Consider the following 19,273-nt stretch of genomic DNA (forward strand, 5'->3'; position numbering starts at 1 on the left):
CTTCAGCTGTTCCAGCCTGTACTCCCATCAGCACTAAATGAGATTTGTATATTCTTGAGGCCCCTTGGCTTTGCTTAAATAGATATGAAAAACATTGCAAAATTCTGTTCTAATTATCAGATTTGGCTTTGAAATACATAAAGTTCATTGTGAAAAGGCCCAGCTGACTCTTGTTAAATCTATTTCCATCAGCATGTTTAGGGCCCAAAGAAAATACACATGGTTTTATTCCAACTGAGTTGTATGATTTTGATCTTTTAGTCAGGCTTAGGTGTTTTTATGTGTATATTTTTTGTCCTTTGAGTTCATGTTGTCCAAATTTCCTGTGGCAGTTCCAAATACCAGCTCTACACTCCTTGACCATGTCCTGTCCACATGGAATACAAATGGTGAAACTGAGTGTCTCTCCAGAGAGTGTTCAAATCCAGCCAGGGTGTAAGAAGATCTAAGATAGACAGTCACCTTACCTGCCCTATGTTCCTTTCAGGATAACATGGGTAGTGTGTATGCTGCCTACCTTTGTCCTGTAAGTATGGAATACTTACAGCTTTTCCACTCTCCCCATCTAGTATCTCCATTCCAGGGGATGTAATTTTCCTATAGAATGGGCTAGTCGAGATATATATATATATATATATATGTATATATATATATTTTTTTTTTACCAGAGATTGAACCTATGGGTACTTAATCACTGAGTCACATCTTTAGTCTCTCCCACCCCCCCCTTTTTTTTTGGATTATGGACCTTTATTTCATTTATTTATATGTAGTGCTGAAAATCAAACTCAGTGCCTCAAACATGCTAAGCAAGTGCTCTACCACTGGGCTGCAATCCCAGCCCTCTTCAGCCCTTTTTTATATTCTATTTAGAGATAGGGTTTTGCTGAGTTTGCTTGAACTCATGATCCTCCTGCCTCAGCCTCCTGTGCTGCTGAGATTACAGGCATGTACCACTGCACCCGGCTACTGGACTAATCAATTATTTTATCACGCCTTTTACTCTGGGCTCTCTATGCACTATAGTATTTGCACTCCATATGAGTCTCTGACATGTCATCCCCATTTTCTGGTGTTAAAGGAACTGAGGTCTAAAGAATATTGGGGCTCAGGGTCTTACATCCATTATTAAGGCTCAAAGATGTTTGGGGTTAATCCCACATGAAGACCTGGGAGTGTTATGTCCCACACTCTTCTGATTTTTTTGTACCATATACAGTATTGATTTCAATGAGTCATGATCCAATTTATATTAGATTTAGCCTGATGTTCAACTCATTCCTTTGAACATATGAGTAGAAATAGGGAGAAGAGGTCAGGAGTGTGCTGGGGTTTTAGAGGCAAGGGGGTTAGAATTTGAGTGGACACCAGTCATTCACAAAGTAGAACAACAAGGGCCTGGCTCTGTTACCCCTAAGCATGCACTTATTCCATAGAACATTTGTTTTACCCTTTCTGCCTGCCAGACCCTCCCAGGCCCCAGTTCATGGCCTGTGCCTGTGTCCTGGGTGATTGTGTGGTTTGTCAGTGCGGGAACTCAGCAAAATCTAACATAGACAACAGGGCATAGAGGGAAGGAGAACCAGGGAGCCGAGTCCTTTCTTAGGGCCTGGAGGTAGTAGAAGTAGAAGATAGGCTCTGGTTTCTGAGGGCTTTGCCTCTATTGAGTCATTGGACAGAATATTTCATTAAATGCTGGAGGTACCAGAGTAATGTGGTACTCCAATAATGACTAATGGCCTCACCTTCCATGTGACTATCTTCTTGAGTCAGTCACCTTTGGACAAATGACAATGATGCAGGGTTTCTTCTTCCTATCCTTGAAAAATCACATCAAAGTCAGACATCCTTTTCTAGCTTAGAGAACTCAGAATGGGGACTGAGAAATACAATATAATAGTTATATCTAATAATGTAACTTATTATTAGATAATAATAAGGTATCTACCATATCACTGTCTTGATGTAGAAATGTCTTTTTAAGCAGTGATTTGGATTGTAGTTCCACAGAGGCCTTTTTATTGCCTAGGAATGGAGACTGTCATTTATCCTCAGCATCTCCCCATTAAGTTGCACCTGGTTTGACTGAGATGGCTTAGGGAAGACTTGTGTGAGCTTAGAGCTCAGCCTTAAAATACACATCATCATGGGAGGTCACTTTTGCTAAGGAATGTTTTATGAATGTTAACAGGAAGTGATATAGAGGCCTTTTTGCTAAGGATTTACACTAAAGTGCTGATGCCACCTTGCTTTGGGAGATAGCATGTTATCTTGGAGAGGGCTTTGGAGCCACAATGACCTGGCTTCCAATTCTATTCTCAGCCCTGAACCAAGGAACTCACTCACCCTCTTTGGTCCTCAGTTTTCTTATCTGTGAGACTGGAGTAATAATAGCTAGAGAGCAAATATAGGTAATGGGTTTAAGGCACCCAGCACAGAATAGGTACTTAATGCAGTTTACTCTTATTTGTAGAGCAATTCATCATTTCCAAAGCACTTATGCATTTAAGGGGTAGCTATGAAACTCACCATCCTGATGGTGTTTAAGATTGGTATGAAATGTTTATGTGGCTACATGGGTGTTTCCTTCTGCCACTAGCTGGGCAGAGAGACCTGTGCAGGTGGAGGAGGTCTGAGATTCCAAGGAAGATGGGTGATGAGGTGATACCTACCACTATGGCTCTGCAGGATCCTGCTGTCCCAACTTTCTCTCTTTGTCTCATTTAGCCCAGAAAATAAGGCAGGGCAGGGAATGTCCTTATTTCACAGGAAACAGAGGTCAGACTTGTGCAGTCAAATGGTCCAGACCTCTGATTTGCAGGAGGATTGGCTTGGATACAAGGAGAGGGCAGAGCATTTCTTTCTCATATGTGAGGTTAACACTTGACATAGGCCTTAATGCTCAGCTCTATCCAAACAAGTTGGCAACTCAGAGATTAGGACATAGATGGATGAGGGTTAGGGAGAAGACACTTCAATATCATTTTAACATACATGAAGGAGCATTGTACAAAAGATAAGGTTCGCCTGTTTTCTTTCTACCTACCATACAAGATTATAAATTGTAGCACAGAGGAGCCAAATTGGGAATGAGGAAGAATTCCATAATGTAAGAACTCTTGAGTGCGCCTTTTTCTTCTCTTTGAGGACATCCAGTTTTGTAGGGGCCTGGTGGCTTAGCTTTGGTTCTTCAGAGAGACCTGCCAGCCAATCTACCATTGCTTTCCCATTCTCAGGGCTTCATTTATTTAATAAAAGCATTGAGTTTATACCAGTGACCTAGATGATGAGTCAGTGATTTTTTTTCTTCAGATTTCTTGAATTTTTTGTGATGGTAAAATATTTTTTCCTTTTACTCCTCAATTTGAGCCTCCTCCTTCTTGCTCTTCTTTGGCAATTTTTCACTTGTAAAGATCTCAGTTGTACACATGTTATGCTTGCTAGGATCTAGGACTTAAGACTTGAACACTTGTACCTGATAGAGGTGTGGAATTTTTTTTAATTGGTTCTTTTTAGTTATACGTGACTGTAGCATTCATCTTGATAGGTATGGAATTATTTGCTCTCCTGGGATCTCTTTGGTTCTTGGAGGACCCTAAGGTAGGGTCTAAGAATTTAAAGAAGTTTAAGACACTGTCCCTTAGACCTGGCCATAGCATCTTCTACTTGATATTCTGCTGCAGTCTTCCAATTGTTTAACCTGCTTCCACTTCTGTTTGTCCATCCCAACTCATTTTCCACATTGTAGCTATAGTAGTCTCCCCCAAATAGCAATCTGATGTATCCCTCGCCTCCTAAAACCTGTCAGGGGCTTCTAGTTACCTTTGAGATGAAGTCTGAACTCCTTAGCATGGGCTGCAAGACCCTCAATTGGTCCAGACCCTGCCTCTGTCTCCAGCTTTGTTTCACTCTCCCTCCTTTTGCAAGCTGTGCTCCAGCTAGACTGAACTTATTATGGCTCCCAGCAGGCCTTGATCTTTCTTATTTCCAGACCTTTCCATATACTATTCTCTTAGGAGTGCTTTTCCTTCATTCTCACTTCTCTCCTGAATAATTGTCACTCCTCCAGAGCAGTTGTTCTTAACTAGTGTGAATCAATCCAATGAGAACAATGGATTCTCCCTAGAAAAGCAGGCATGTGCTCCCATGTGCTTATCACTTTGCACACAGCTTTAGGATGCAGGAATCCCTTATTGAAGAACTTTTGAAGCAAAATCTCCTATTCTTGCATTTGACACTCTTTGTAGTTGTTGAGTACTTGTCTCTTCTCTGCTAGACAGGTTCATGAGGGCAGGGTGAGGACTTGGTCATCTTTGTGTCCTCTGGGCCTAGCATAGTGCTTAGCTCACGGAGGCACATTTGATATATGCTTGCTGAATGAATGAACCAGTCTTACCCTGAGTGGATCTTGTTCTGTTTGGAGAAAATGATTTAGAGAACATGTATATTTACATACAACAAGTGGAAGATGGCAAGTGCCAAAAGGATATGCAGCTGATGTACATCTTTGAAAGTTCAGATCCTGAGATAGCTGCTAGGGCCCCTTGTGAAGAACTAGCAGTGCAGGGCTCTTGTATTAATGTTAGAGATGGAAAAAACTTATGGAATGCATGTTCTCTTTTCTAGAAATATTTTGTCAAACTGTTAGATGTGGGTGAAGAAGCAAAAATGATCAAGCCCTTGATGGTTTCTACCCCTCAGGAGGTATTGAAGCCCATGGACTTGAGATGTCAAGAGAAAACCTCCCTTCTTCCTTTTTTTTCCTCTGACTCCAACAATAATTTTTGAAGTGATTATTTTATGCCAAACACTTTATTACATGTTGAGGATATCTTTACTAATAAGCCTAGCAAGGTCCTGGCCCATTAGGTTCTTGCTTGAAATATATTAAGTGCTATCTTGTCTCCAGAATTTGGAATGATGCTTTGAATTTGGGAATATGTTTATTAAGGTCATGGTTAGGGTCATATTTAAATTATAGAGGGGTTTATTAGAAATGACTCAGGATACAGAGTTAGGCCCAGCTTCCAAACCCAGCCCTGCTCCCTACTGTCTACATGTAAATACATCTTAAAGTGCCAGTTCTATAATTTGTCAAGTGGCAGCAATTATCATCCACTTTCAGGGTTTGTTGGGAGAATTCAATGAAATAATGTGCATGAACCCTTAGTAGAGGGGATGATACACAGTAGTGACTATAACTATTCCCATTTTTAGGGCCTGTTTAAATTGAAATCTTAATTTGATGTAATTGTTTTTGCTGATTCACAAGAAGCAATAAGATTGGATTCTATAAGTCTGTGTGACCTATACTAGTCTCTACTCTAAGAGAGCTTTCTTAGAAGATAACTATCATTCAAACCCCTAGTTTTTCTTTTATGGTGTCATTTTTTTTGGCAGCTTATTAAAATTTTAGGTGCTTAATGTAGAAAATGAAAAATTTCAGAGTTATGCAAAGAAGCAAGAAAAAGTCCAGGTAAGTCCCACTGTTCAGAAAACAGTGTACTAATCTTTTGTGGAGTATGAAAACCTGTTAAGAGTCTGGTAAAAATGATCTGTCTTGGGCTGGAGTTGTAACTCAGAGGTAGAGCACTTGCCTTGCAAGTGTGAGGCGCTGGGTTTGATCCTAACACCACATAAAAACAAATAAAGGCATTGAGACCATGTACAACTAAAAAAATTTTTTTTAAATGATCCATCTTCCTTTTAGAAAAAAACAAAATACTTTTTTGTATGTATACAAATATTTTATACAATTTCAGGAGTTTCCCTTTGTTTACCTCAAAGTTATAAACCCCTCACCTGACCCCCAAGCACAAAGTCCACCCCAGAAAACTAATCAGCCCAGGTTCCAGTTGCACTCTTATAGGAGGGCTTCTCAGCCTCTTGGTTCTTATAGTCAGCCTGCTGCTTTTTTCAGTATCATTTTGTAAGTCTAAGATCTTAAACCAAGAATTAGCTCTATTTGATTATCTTTTGCAGTATATTTACCAATTGGACCCTCTTTAATGAACTACTTTTTTTTAAGTTGTAGATGGACACAATACCTTTATCTATTTATTTTTATGTGGTGCTGAGGATTAAACCCAGGGCCTCACACATGCTAGGTGAGTGCTCTATCACTGAGCCACAACCCCAGCCCTTTAATGAACTTCTTATTAGCTGTTGAGAGAGAGAGAGAGTGAGAATTTAACCACTGATTTCTTTGTCTATGCTTGTTTTTGTTTGTGTGTCTCAGCATAAATTTGAGAGATTGCGAACCTAGCTTATGGGTGTAGGAGGAATCTACCATCTTTTCCTGTTTCCCCTTCATCCTGCACCAGGGCTCATTGTGCTGGGACCTTTTTCACTGGTCTCCATAGCAGTTAGAGACGAGAGAACAAAGTAGAGAGAGGGTCTCTGGTCCTCCTGGTCTGGCAGTGAAGCCAGTGGGCAGGATTTGGAAATCACTCCTGCTGTCCACTTGCCTCCCTGTTCCACAGTCACTCAGATCTAGAACTGTGTCAGAGGAATCGTGTGCAGTCCAAGCAGCTTGGAGGTGGGTGTCTGCAACCCACATGCTGTACTGTACTTTATTTTCTTGGCTTCAGTTCCTTGAATTCCACAGTAAACATTGATTGAAAACAACTGCCCAGGCTGTTTTACCACTCACGTTAGGGCTTCTGAATGATTTGTTTTTTGCAGTCAGGTTGTCCTTTATTTCATGTGCTCTCTGTTTCCTTCTGAAATCAGCACTTGCTGGAGGAAACTGGCACTAGGGAAACCTAAGTGCTGTCTTTATAGTGCAGGCAGGAATGTGCTGCTGCTGCTACAACCCTCGTTCATAGCCCTGTATTCTTTATTTCTTGTTTTATTATCAGGGCTCCCAACTGTTCTCCCTGGGTCGATCCAGCTTCCTCCCTGCTTCCAAAATTTCATTCAGAAATAGCCATCTGTTGATGTCATTCCCCTGTTTAAAACCTCTCAGTGGTGCTGGCCTCTGGATGAAGTCCAAGTTCATTTGCACAACCTGTAGGGTTCTGCAAGTCCTGCCCTCAACCACCTCTTGAGCTTCCTTCTTCGAACCATGACCCGTGTGCAGCCACAGCAGCCTCTCACCATTCCCCAGATATATCCTTCTGGTATTTTCTTCCCTGTATACATATGGGGCCCATATCCTGCTCATCCTCTAATGCCCAGCTCAATTGTGATCCTCTACTGCCTCTCTGGAGTTCCCAGGTGGGGTTTGTTGCACTTTCTCCATATTCCTGGGATTTAGCATAGTGGTTATAAATGTGGGCTCTTAAATCAGACTCCCTGGCGTTCACCCCATCCTGGTTCCTTCCTACATGTGTGACCAAGGGCAAGATGAACTACCTTCCCTTCTGTGTCTCATTTTCTTTTCTTGTAAAATGGGGATAATATTAATAAGCCCAATAGGTGGTTATGTGGATTGAAGGAGGCAACAATTTAAAGTGGGGTTTCATTAGCACTCAACAAGTGTTATTTTTTTCTTGTCATTTTGGTACTTTGTACTTACCTTTGCTGAGTTCTTATTCTTTTTTTTTTTAATTTAATTGTAGGACACAATACCTTTATTTATTTATTTATTTTTATGTGGTGCTGAGGATTGAGCCTAGGGCCTCACATGTGCTAAGCAAGCACTCTACCACTGAGCCACCACCTCAGCCCCAAGTTCTTATTCTTTTATAAATCTTTTTATGTATCTCTTACTAGAACCTGTGCTCTTGGAGCACAGGTGCAGGTTTTGTTCATGGCCCTATGTGTACAAGTTTGCAGTGAACATTGGTTGAATGAGCTACTGCACATTGATTTGCCTTCACACTAAAAGTAGGGGATGGTTAAGATGGGGTTTGTGGGTGGTCAGAGACTCTAGGCTATGTGGCCTTCCTATCAGTGGCTTATAATCTCTGCCTCAGGCCCTGTTTTCCTATTTCCATGACAAGGCAGGAGGCCTTTTAGAAGTTAACTATACCATAGGTGCCAGATTTGTGTCCTTTTTGTTCTTGTTGTGAACTGCAGGTGACATGTCTGAGAGTAAAGCCAAGAAGATTGAAATCAAGGATGTGGATGGGCATACGCTTAGGAAGCTGATTGATTACATCTATACTGCAGAAATTGAGGTGACCGAAGAGAATGTGCAGGTGAGCCTATCAGTGAATTGCATGCTTGGGACCTGCCTTTTTCTAGCATTGTTTCATTTAACCCTCACAACTCAGGGGTCACTGAAGAAGAAATCAACACCGCAGAGAGACTGGGTGCCTTCCTGGGTCATATGGCCAGTAGGTGGGCCAGCTGGCCCCTAAACTCCTGCCTGGCTGGCATGGGCAGCCATGTTCTTAACCACTAAGCCAGGATAACTCTGGGTTCTGGGAGTGAAGAATTTTTAAAGTGTTTTTTTTTTTTTTTTTTTTTTTGTAGTTGGACACAATACTTTTGTTTATTTATTTGTATGTGGTGCTGAGGATTGAACCCAGTGCCTCACATGTGCTAGGCAAGCACTCTACAAGCCACATTGAGCCACAATCCCAGCCTTTGGGAGTGAAGAATTTTTAATTCATGTTGATTCAGTATCTCATGAAGGAAGAATCAGAAGCTTAGGTGACCTCTCTTATCTCCAGGTCATCTTCCATCTCATAAGAAGGGTTTTTCTGTTTTTTTTTTTTTTTAGCATAAAACTTCATATTTACTTGAGGCTGAAACCTCTGTAGTGACAAAAAAAAAAAAACCCTAATTCCCTTTTCCAGAATATCACCCCGTTTTCCAAGATCTATGTATTTGAGAGGCTGAATTGAAAATTGTTTATTCTCTCAGTTCATTCCAAATGTTTGAGTTCCCATTATCTGCCATGCATTTTGTTTAGCTCTTGTGGTATCAGCAGTGAACAGGGCTGATCCTATTGCCTGCCCTTAGGGAGTTTGCAGTCCAAGGGTGAAGAAGGTGTTCAGCAATGAAGCACATCAATAATGTCTGTGCACAAATTGTGATAAGTCCTTTGAAGGAAAAGAACATGCCCCAGTGAGAGAGAATCAGGGAGCTGCATTTGGATGGAGGAAGGGATCTTGGAAAGTTGGTTTCAGGACATAAGCTTTAAGCTGGGGCTATAGCATGAGTTGGATGTTAGCTCCTTGTGGTGAAGCATGCTCACCGGGGTCAGGGTGCAGGTCAGCAGAGCATCTGAGGTGCAATGCATTGAGTCTTGCAGAGCCTGCCTTGTCTCTGGCCCCTGAGATCATCTTCTGGGTGATAACAATTTCTATATCCATTTGGCTTAATCCTCCCCCTCCCTTTTTTAGTGGAAGTGTATTTTATGCGTGCTGGAATGCACAGCTACTCTGTTTTATTACTGGTCTTTCCTGACCAGAGTAAAATGGGCAGTGCAGTGGTTATATGCTGGGTCCAGTGAGAGTCCAGAGAGCTGAATGAGTTTTGTCCAGTAACAGTAAGTGCAAAATAATTTTAGTATCAGATGATTAGAGGGGAGGTCATAGAGCTATCTGATTAGAACCCGTTTTCTTCTCTTTTCATCATTATTTAATAACTTTTTCCCTGTAGAGTATAAAGTATTTACAAATTTGGATAATTAGAAGACATTCTGCTCTAGATTGTTATTGCCTGCTTAGGTAATAAGGCAATAATAGCAATAAGGTAATAATAGTAGTAAGGTAATAAGTAATAATAACTAAGGTATAAATAAGTAAAATGTAATGAGGTAATAATTGGTAGTAAAGTAATAAGGTGATGTTTTTTGGTCTAACCCGGTGTCTGACTCTCTCTAAATTAGCTTAAATGAGTATTTTAAGATAGAGAAGCAGCAGCCCAGCCAGAGGAGAAAATGGCTTCATCACTGCTCTGTAAAGTACTTTGTGGGGAGGGAAAGTGAAGATATGAACTCAGACAACTGGTGGAAATAGGGGCGAGGTGGGACTGGAGTAGCAAGGGTGACCTGGATCCCAGCTCAGCCTGGGCACTGGTTCACAGAGGGTTCTTGCCCTGGTGCTTTCCCCCTGCAGGGTGTCTGTTTCCTCATCTATAAAGTGAGGGCCTGGCTCTGTGGCCTCTGGCCAGGGAAGGCATTCATGCTGCCTATCTCCTGCCAGAGCTTCTCCAGTACTCCCACTGACACTCTGTCTCACAGATCCAGTTTTCTCATCTGCAGAGCAGGAATCACAACAGTCAGTGAGTTATAGACTGCCTGTGTTCAAATTCTACCTTTGCCATTTTCTGTCTGTGTGGCCCTAGCAAGGTGCTTAACCTCTCTGTGCTTCAGTGTTTTTATCTCTAATATGGGCATAGTTATAGTGTAAGGATTAAATGTATTGATATAGGTAAAGCACTTAGAACAGTGCCTGACACATGGTAAACAATAAATGTTGGCCATTGTTACCTAAAATGTGGAGGTGCTCATGGAGTCACATAAGTGTAGAAGGATTTGCCTGATTTCTCCTCTGCCTTAGGGCTGATGAGGACTGAAAGGGAAGAGTCAGAGAGGGTGTAGGCACCATGATAAGGCATGGGAGGTACGGATTAACCTGATCTGGCCTGGAAGTGGCTGGGAATTGTCCCAAGCAGAGGATAGTTTGGGATACCTCCTGCTCTGGGTGTGCCTGGAATGCTTGGCAAGGACAGAGGCCAAGGCCAGCTGCCAGCTGCTGCTCTGAGGCAAAGGCCCTTTAAAGGAGCTGCTAAATAGTTAGGTGGAGGGGAAGCATGCTGTAGAAGGCACCGGGGAAGGGGCTGGTTCCTCTCCTTCTTTGTGGCTGGTTTTGTAGAGTCTCATCTTACTCTTTTATTTGATCAGTCATTCAAAACATATCTTCTGAGCTCCTGCCCTGAGGGCAAAGAGGGTGCTATGACAGGCTGCTTCCCAAGGAGCAGCTGGGCTGTAGGTGGAAACAGATGGCTGAACATGTGGGTGTCCTCCAGCATGGCGGGGTGGGGGTCAGGGTAGGCTGCCCTGATGAGGGCCGTCAGGTCACACCTAACTGAGAAAATACCAAATATTTGGGCCGAATCTTGAAGGAAGCCTGAGTGTCCAGACCTACCTGTGACCCACTGGCCTGTGACCCTCAGGGCCTGCTGTCTTCATCTATAAGTGTGGAATGGGGCGGGGGGCAGTATGTGCAGGGCTCCATGGAGAGGCATCACATGGGACTATAGGGGAACTGTCATTTGGAATCAGTGCAATATGTGGTAAAACTATTCCTTTTTCTTTTCTTCCTCACTCTAAAATGTGGTAAGGTCAGGGATGACCTTGAGGAAAAACAAATCAAGAAAGGTTGAGGAGAGAGTCTGGATCAAAATGTAGATTCCTCATCATGCTCTTACATTTCTGCTGAGGCAGCTGCTTACCCATTGTCTACAAAGACATAATTTGTTGAGGATTTGTGCACTGAGGAGATGAGCATGGAGTCCCAGGGGCTCTTGCTGTGTCAGAGATTTGGGTCTTGGTTTAATGACCATGGGAGCCACACTTGGTCTCTCCAAGAAATTTGTAGCTTGGAAGAGACATTGAATTGTCTTCCTGGGGCAGAGGTCACAACAATCCTAACTGATGCTTATTAATATTCATTATAAGCCAGGTAGATGAAAGTCACAACTAGTATGACCCATCTTATACAGTTGAAGAAGCTGATGCACAGAGAGGGAAGTGACCTGCTACAGTCACAGAAGGAATAAGTGGTACAGTGGAGAGCTGAACCTGGCTCTCTCCTACTATGTTCTGCAGCTGTTCACATCTTTGCTAAATGAATGAACCTTGGCTTCTGCTCATAATGATTAATCATAATAAAAGCTGATAACTGAGCACTGTCTTTGTACCAAGCACTATGTTCACTGTTTAAATGAATTGCCTCATTTGATCCTCACAAGCATTTAAAGCTTACATTAAAAGCTTTAAATGTAAAAGTAGGTACATTAAAAGTACCGTTATTATCTTTACTCTCCTGTTGAAGAGACAGAGAGGTTAAGTAATTTGTCCTCAGTTACATGGTTGGTAAGTGGAGAAGGCAAAATTCCAAGTGACCCTTGTAATGTCAGTGCTGTTCTGTTCACTATCCTGTTCATCTGTGCACCCCTCCTCTCTTCCATTCTCTCTCCTTTCTCTCAACAGGTTTCAATTTAGCACTGTTTTTGTGCCAGCCCATTCCATGGCTGGCCTAGAGTCTCTGGTGGCCCTGTCACCTCCCCCTGTGCCTGGCCCCTGCCTCCCTGTAGTTACAGCAGTAGGTGCTTTCTGAGGCAGGGCATTTCCTTTTGTTTTTGCTAAAGGAAACAAACTCTGTGACGGGATATCCTCTGCTGTGTTTTCATGTTATCCGAGGGAGAGAAAAAACAAAACTGGGCCTGCACGTGAAAAATGGAGGGTTGAGCATTTGCAGGCTGAAGGGGAACCCAAAGGCTCTTTGCTGAGGGCGACTTGAGTGCCCGTCCTCCCATACATAATGCAGAGGCAGCAATAGGCGAGCAAGGAACATTTTGACTTGGGGTACTCCTCCATCTTTATGGTGGTTCCAGCTTCCTTTCCTTAGGAAGAGGGAGTACTGACTAGTGATGCCACCAGGGCAGTCTCACTCCAAGCTGAGTGCCTGAGCTGGTCTCATGTTCATGACCTTGTTCCTGCTGTCACTCGAGGAAGAAGTATTTGACAAGAGAAGAGGAAATCCTCTGGAAGCCTCCTGATGTCAGAGCAGGGAACTCAAGAGTCACCTCATGGATATTTTGCTAGGCGGCGATTTGCCTTGCGTTTGTGCCCAGACCCCAGGGCTCTGTCTAATTGGGCCCCACTGTACCCCTGAGATGCAGTGGTGTACCTCCTGGCCTCCGAATCATCCCCCTCAGCATTCTGACTTTCTTGACTTTTTTTCATGCCCTCTTGTATGAAGTGAAGAAAGAAAAGGGCCTTTGACTCACCGCTGATCTCAGTGAAAGATCAAAGAGAGGGAATTGAGCAATCAGAGAAGCCACAAGCCCTGTTCATTTTAGGAAGCCTGTTCAGGAATGCTTTTGGAGGGAGTGGACCCAACATGATGGGTGTTGTGGAGAGGTAGGAAGCCTCATAATTTTTGCCCAGTAAGTGGGTTTTGTGACCAGAAAGGAAGATGAAAGCTATGTGGGTAGCTGTATCCAGGGATGTTTTAAAAACTGAAAGTGTAGGGGCTGGGGATGTGTCTCAAGCGGTAGCGCGCTCACCTGGCATGTGTGGGGCACTGGGTTCGATCCTCAGCACCACATAAAAATAAAATAAAGATGTTGTGTCCACTGAAAACTAAAAAATAAATATTTAAAAATTCTCTCTCTCTCTCTCTCTCTTAAAAACAACAACAACAACAACAACAAACAAACCTGAAAGTGTAACCTAAGGAGTGTGTTCAGGAAATATTTATTATTATATTTCTCAGATTGGTTGTCTCATGACAACCTGAGAATTTGAGCACCTCAAGCTACTGTCTTCCTGGTGAAGAAGAAGAAAAAGGGGAGGGAGTGTGTTGCTGGCATGATCTTGCTGGGACTTGTCAGGGAGTGCATGACTCTGGGGGTAGACTGGATTCTCAGGTATCCTTGGACTTCCTGGTTACCCCAGCCTAGGGCAGGCAAGTGTTGCAGTTTGACTACAACTGAGCCATCTCCTGAGACGTGTGACTTGTGTTAAAACTGGCAAGGCCCCAGGAAAGTCAGGATGATGACTTGTTGACCTACAATCTTAACTGCAGGCTTTGTCACTGGTGCTTGGTCAGGGTGTGCCATGGAGGTCATTTGGGAACTTGGTACAGGGCTTTCCATTCCTGGTGTGTATTCGGCAAGAATGGTTAATGGATCTCCATTTAACCAGCAAGCAGAGACTAATCTGGTCTTGGGATCAAGCTCAACCCAGGCTGAGCAAGCTCACAGATTAATTGAGTTTCCTAGTTTATGGCTGCTTGCGGGGCTGGTGACTGCCTACTGGGGATAGAGGTGGGGGAAGTGGTTAGATTTGGATCCTGGCTGTGTTCACTTATGTCTGAAACTCTCCAGCTAGGGTGATTTTTATCTTTTTTTCTTCCCCAGGAATTAATCAGTGGGCCACAAAATATCAAGGACATGGAGCTAATTTATTGCTTTCCACTGGGGACATAGGCAAGTGGAGGAGGGGAGAAGGAGCGGGTTTTCTCAAACTCAGCTGTGGTGAGGGGGACTTTTAGCTGTTAGGAGGCAGAGCCTTCCTTGTTGACTACTAGTAGACACTGGTAGTAGGGGCCTTGGTGATTACTCACATGGGCAGGGATGATAAAGGGGGACTGATTCTCCCAGTTTTAGCACTGAGAGTCTTGGGAAACCCTGCAGTCCTGGGAAAACCAGGACAATTGATTACCCTCGTGAAGGGACAAGTGCTAAGAGTAGGGGCATTACGTGTGCACTTATAGGTGATGAGAGTCAGAACTGAGGGCCCAGAGCTGTTTTGGGAGAAAGTCAGGGTCCAGAATCTAAATCATTTAAAGACTTTCATGGTGCCCAGAGTAAAGAGCAAATGATCTGCAGACTGTATCTTTCTGGGCAGGCCTTGTGGATGGGAACAGCTGGAGTCTGGCTGTTCTCAGTCACTCTGAGAGCAAGGGCCTGGGACGAGGGGATTGTTTTAGTGTGAGTGGATGCTGGGGGTAGGAGGAGGGGTCCACAAACTAAGCAGCCATCAAATTATTCTGCTCCATAATTTTTTTCTAAATTTCTTTTTAGGAATCATATATGTTCCTCTGATGGGGGTAGGCCAGGGGAGCAGAGCTAGATGGAGTAGGACTTTGGCCTTCATCCTTATTTTGATCCAGAGGGCAGACTTCAGCAGCTGTAGGGAAATCCCAGGGAAGCTTGACTGAAGCTGGCAGTCTGAGCCTGTTCCAGCCAGTCTTCCCTGACTGCTCGGAAAAACACATGCACATACACCTGAGCAAGAACTGCTTCTGTCTTGCAGGATACTGTGTAAATATTCATGTGTCTTGTGACCTTTTGAAAGAAAACTCGCTCTCTAAGAATGTATCCAGAGGTAGACTTCACATTTTATCTGCTGGATAGGAGGATAAATATGCCTGAGTCCTGAGGGATTTGAGGGTGAGCCTCTTATTCCAGTAGATATAAGCTCCATGACAGTAGGATCTGGTTTGTTTTGTTTACCATGGAACTTTAGAGCCTAGACCAGTGCACAACACACGGAGGCTCAGCAGCTAAGTAGTGAGAGAGCTAGCGAGCCACTCAAGTCCTTTCTGAATGCGTAGGGCAATGGTTGTCACACTTGGCTCTCCGTTAAAAGCTCCTGGAGAGCTTTAGCAACATCTCAATGCCCCGGCCATACCCAATGCCTATAAGTTGGAATCTTTGGAAGTGACATCTACACATGAGTATTAAACTCCAGTGTTGCAGTGAGGAATCTCCTGGGACGTGTGACTTGTGCTAAAACTGGCAAGGTGCCAGGAAAGTCAGGATGATTTGTTGACTCAGTCTTAACTCCAAGATTTATCTGAGAACAAGTGCCATACCGTGTGTGTGTCACATGTGGCTTTATTACTTTAAGCATGATTCATGAACCAGTAGCTACAAGCATTACCTGGGTTTTTGTTAGAAATATGAGCTCTCAGGTCCCACTCTAGACCTACTGAGTCAGAATCTGATCCGAATAAGATCTCACTGATTGATGTCACCGTGGGAAGCACTGCAGTGTGTCTTGGGGATAGAGAATCCCCTGGTGCTTTGGGTTGATGAAATGAAGAGAACAGTGGGAAATAATGCTGGGAAGTTTGGACCTAATAGGCAGTGTCGAGCCATGAATAGATCTTGAGCTTGGGAATATGATTGGAATAGTCCCTGCCAGTGGGATATCGTGTCTTAGAATGTCACCTTCTCTTGTAGGTGCTGCTCCCAGCAGCCAGCTTGCTGCAGCTCATGGATGTTCGGCAGAACTGCTGTGACTTCCTGCAGTCTCAGTTGCATCCCACCAATTGCCTGGGCATCCGTGCATTTGCAGATGTGCACACCTGCACCGACCTTCTGCAGCAGGCCAATGCCTATGCAGGTAACCGGGAACTGGAACACTGCACCTCCTCTGTGGGCTTGTGGATTTAATCTCCTGGCCTGCTGTGGACTCCTCAAAGATTATGAGAAGTGGTCTCTGCTGTGAAGCAGCTCTGATTTAGTTAGGAGACAAAGCACAGATGGGAAGGTAATTAGCAATAGGTGTATTTAGCTCATTGCCAAGTGGAATATGATTAATTGCTAGATGGGTGGTATAGTAGAGGAAGGAGATCTGAGAAGTCTTTGGGGCACAATAAATTGAACTAAGTGTTGAAAGAGATCTTTTGTTGTTATTGAAGACGATTTTAATTTTGGTCATGATTTTAATTTTACAGCATGTTCTGTAAACATGAAGTTAAAAGTCAGATACTGTTTGTTGCTAGCCTTCTATTGATAAACACATCCCCTGCTCTACCTTTCCACACTGTCTTGCTTTCTAGGCTACTGACTTTCAGTCCTAACAACTAAAATGCAGGTTCTGACTCAGCTAAAACCTGCTTCATCTGCTATCTACCTCCATTGATCTAAGCAGTTTGTTCCTACCATTAATTTTTGGTTTGTTGACTTTAGAAATTATGTGTTGACTTCTGCACAAAAATCCCACTGGGCTTTCTAAACCTTATCCTTGTCCACACACACACCTGCTCTTCATTATTTGACAGTCACTACCACAAATGAACCAAGTCATGTATTAATTTTTAATCAGAAAATTCTTTATTTTCCTTCAAATTAGACAGGAAGCTAGTAATTGTGTTTTTCTTTTGCATATCAATGCTACAACCTCTATCTAGTTTTTGTCAAATACAACTGAACAATCCTCAATCTGATAATGTGTTGATTCCATTTTAGTTGTCTGGGAGACATTCTCCGTGTTAGAGCTTGTCATTCCATTATTTTAATGGGACCCTGGAGGGAATAGAGATGAACTGAAAATTCAGCCCACCATGTTTAGCAGGACAGAAATCTTCATTACTATTTTTTTTTTTTTTTTTAGCTAAAGGAAAGATCATAAGGGACCCCACATTTTTTTGATAGATTCACTTTTGGCTGCCTCCTGTCCTTGCAATAAAAAGCTTCATTTTACCCACTCCCCAGACAAACTCTGTTCTCTGCCTCCTGTCCAGCAGTGTGTGGCAGGGAGCGGAGGACCAGCTGGATGCCCACCTGTAGCTCCCTGTGGTTCATGTGCTGTGTCTCTCGGCATCCTCTTGTTTTCTCACCAAACCCCTGACTCCAGGAGACTGCACAGATTCTCATTTTGCCCTGAGTCTGTGAGGGCACAGATAGGACTGGTTGTTAAGATGGGCTTGGTGGTTATGACATTTGTAAGGACATTTCCTAGTAGCCTCACTTCTGAATCCTGTTGCCTCTTGTCAGTCTGAACCTCGACTCTGCTGTTCCTCTGCTGTCCCTCTTGTGCTGTCCTTTCCCTTGCATTTCCCCACCAGACTTCTGCCTTTTCTTAAGTCCCCCTTTCTCTTCAGAGTGATGGTTCCCCAGCCCAATCTCTGCAGAGGCCACTTTCTTGATGGATGTGCTCTGGCTTTTCTCCAGCAGGAGTTGATAGCTTGGCCACGGCTGTTTGCTTGTGTGGTGGCAAAGAAGGAGTGCTCAGGTGCCAGGAATTCTGTGGCTCCTCCTTTGTCTCCCTCATCAGCCCTTTCCTTCTGCCCAGTGTGTGCATAGATCCGTGCACATGCAGCACATGTTCCATCCTTCTGTAGTTGGCTGATAGGATTGTTTGAGATTTAGGGAATGTGATGAACTCTCACCTTTAACAAAGGCTCCCAGGCTCATGTGGCTTGGCTTTTCCCCTCTTTCAACATCTATATTCTCCTTTTGCCCTTTTTTCTATCTGGTGGTGCAAATGCATCTGTGGGAGAGAGGGGAGGATGCAGTTTGGACCATGTCCACCATCATTGTGTTTCCTGGTGCTGATGCTGTCATAGTGTTTGGGTTCGGGCAGCATTGAGGGTGCATGTGGATGTGCAGATACCCCGATGGATTCTCTTTAGCTAGCATTTGATGAGCTCTCGCTTTGGGTCACATCCTGTGTGAAGCATTTTATGGGCATTACTTTGTTTAATTCACAGAACAGATGAGGAAACCATAGAGAGGTAAAATAACATGAAGCCATATAGCTAGCAGGGACAGAAGTGGAATTCAAACCCAGACAGTTACTCCAGAGCTGACATTTGTACTACCACTGTCTACAGCTTCCAGGCCCCATTTGGACGTAAGAGACCTTGTGAGTCAATGAATGAGGAGTGCAGGTGGCTGCAGATGGCATTTTCCATTAGAAGTGTGTGCCTGGAAACCTGTGCCATGTAGTCACCAGATTCCAAGAACAGACAGCGTAGACAGACACCCAGCTGTCTTCTAAACACAGGGTGTCTAGTCATTTTGGAGTAGGGAAGCATCATGTGGGCGTCTCCTTCTCTTCCTGGTTGCGCCGTTTCCTCCCCACACATGTTGCCTGTTGCCTCACTGCAGGAGGGAGCTGTCTCACTTTCCCTGGCTCAGTCATTATCATCCTCAGGCTGAGGGCTTCCTCCCTGTGTGCAGGCCCATGACCATCTCCCAGATGGCTTTCTTTGCAGCCCTCAGCTGTGCACACGAAGGAGGTTATGTAATGGGATAGTGCAGAAGTTAAGACAATGATGAGAAGAAATTAGAAGTGAAGGGCAGGAAGCCTGTAGTGTCTAGAATGAAAGTACAATGTGTTATGTGTGCCTACCCCTTGCAGTGATGTGGCTCTGCTTTGTTTTCTTGGTCTTGCACACTGGTGTTTAAATGGGGCCTGGTGCTCTTTACCATTGCTGCTTCTTGAGAGGGACCGGCTGCTTTGTCCCTTCATAATGGTAGGCACCCACAAGAGACAGTGTTGTTCTGCCCAGTGATCACTGGTCTCCTGGGCCCTGACTTTTGTTAGGTGTTTCAAGCCAACAGATTGTAAGGCGACCATCTAATGCTTTGGAGCTAATTGAACCTGGGCTCCTTTTCTCCTCTATGATGGATGTAGTCCATTCTGTCTTGTTTCTAGGATGGTTTGGAGATAGGGTCAAGGAGGAGAGGCCGAGCAGATACCCTTGCCTGGGCTCTGCAGTCCTCCTGCCAGCCTCCTCATTTGCACTGAGAGTCTCAAAGCCGAGTCTAGGCTAGAAAGCAGGAGTCCTTGAGCTACCTCCACTAGTGCTGCAAGCCACACACAATTTGGGGATGGAGGATCATTTCC

General features: G+C 43.8%; 1 protein-coding gene across 5 annotated transcripts in view; it reads left to right on the forward strand.

Moving 5' to 3' along the window:
- The window catches only part of Klhl3 (kelch like family member 3), a 107,868-nt gene that overhangs the window by 28,477 nt on the left and 60,118 nt on the right, over window positions 1–19,273 (forward strand). For 3 of the 5 annotated variants that reach the window (XM_040272217.2, XM_005333208.5, XM_021731611.3), the window contains 2 exons: window positions 8,023–8,144; window positions 15,877–16,039. In XM_040272217.2, coding sequence (XP_040128151.1) covers window positions 8,023–8,144; window positions 15,877–16,039 — 285 coding nt within the window. Of the gene's footprint in view, window positions 1–8,016; window positions 8,145–15,876; window positions 16,040–19,273 lie in introns of those variants that run through there. The other 2 variants (XM_040272218.2, XM_078048884.1) reach the window with 2 other exon arrangements.

Source organism: Ictidomys tridecemlineatus, chromosome 1 (assembly GCF_052094955.1).
Source record: "Ictidomys tridecemlineatus isolate mIctTri1 chromosome 1, mIctTri1.hap1, whole genome shotgun sequence".
NCBI lineage: Eukaryota > Metazoa > Chordata > Mammalia > Rodentia > Sciuridae > Ictidomys > Ictidomys tridecemlineatus.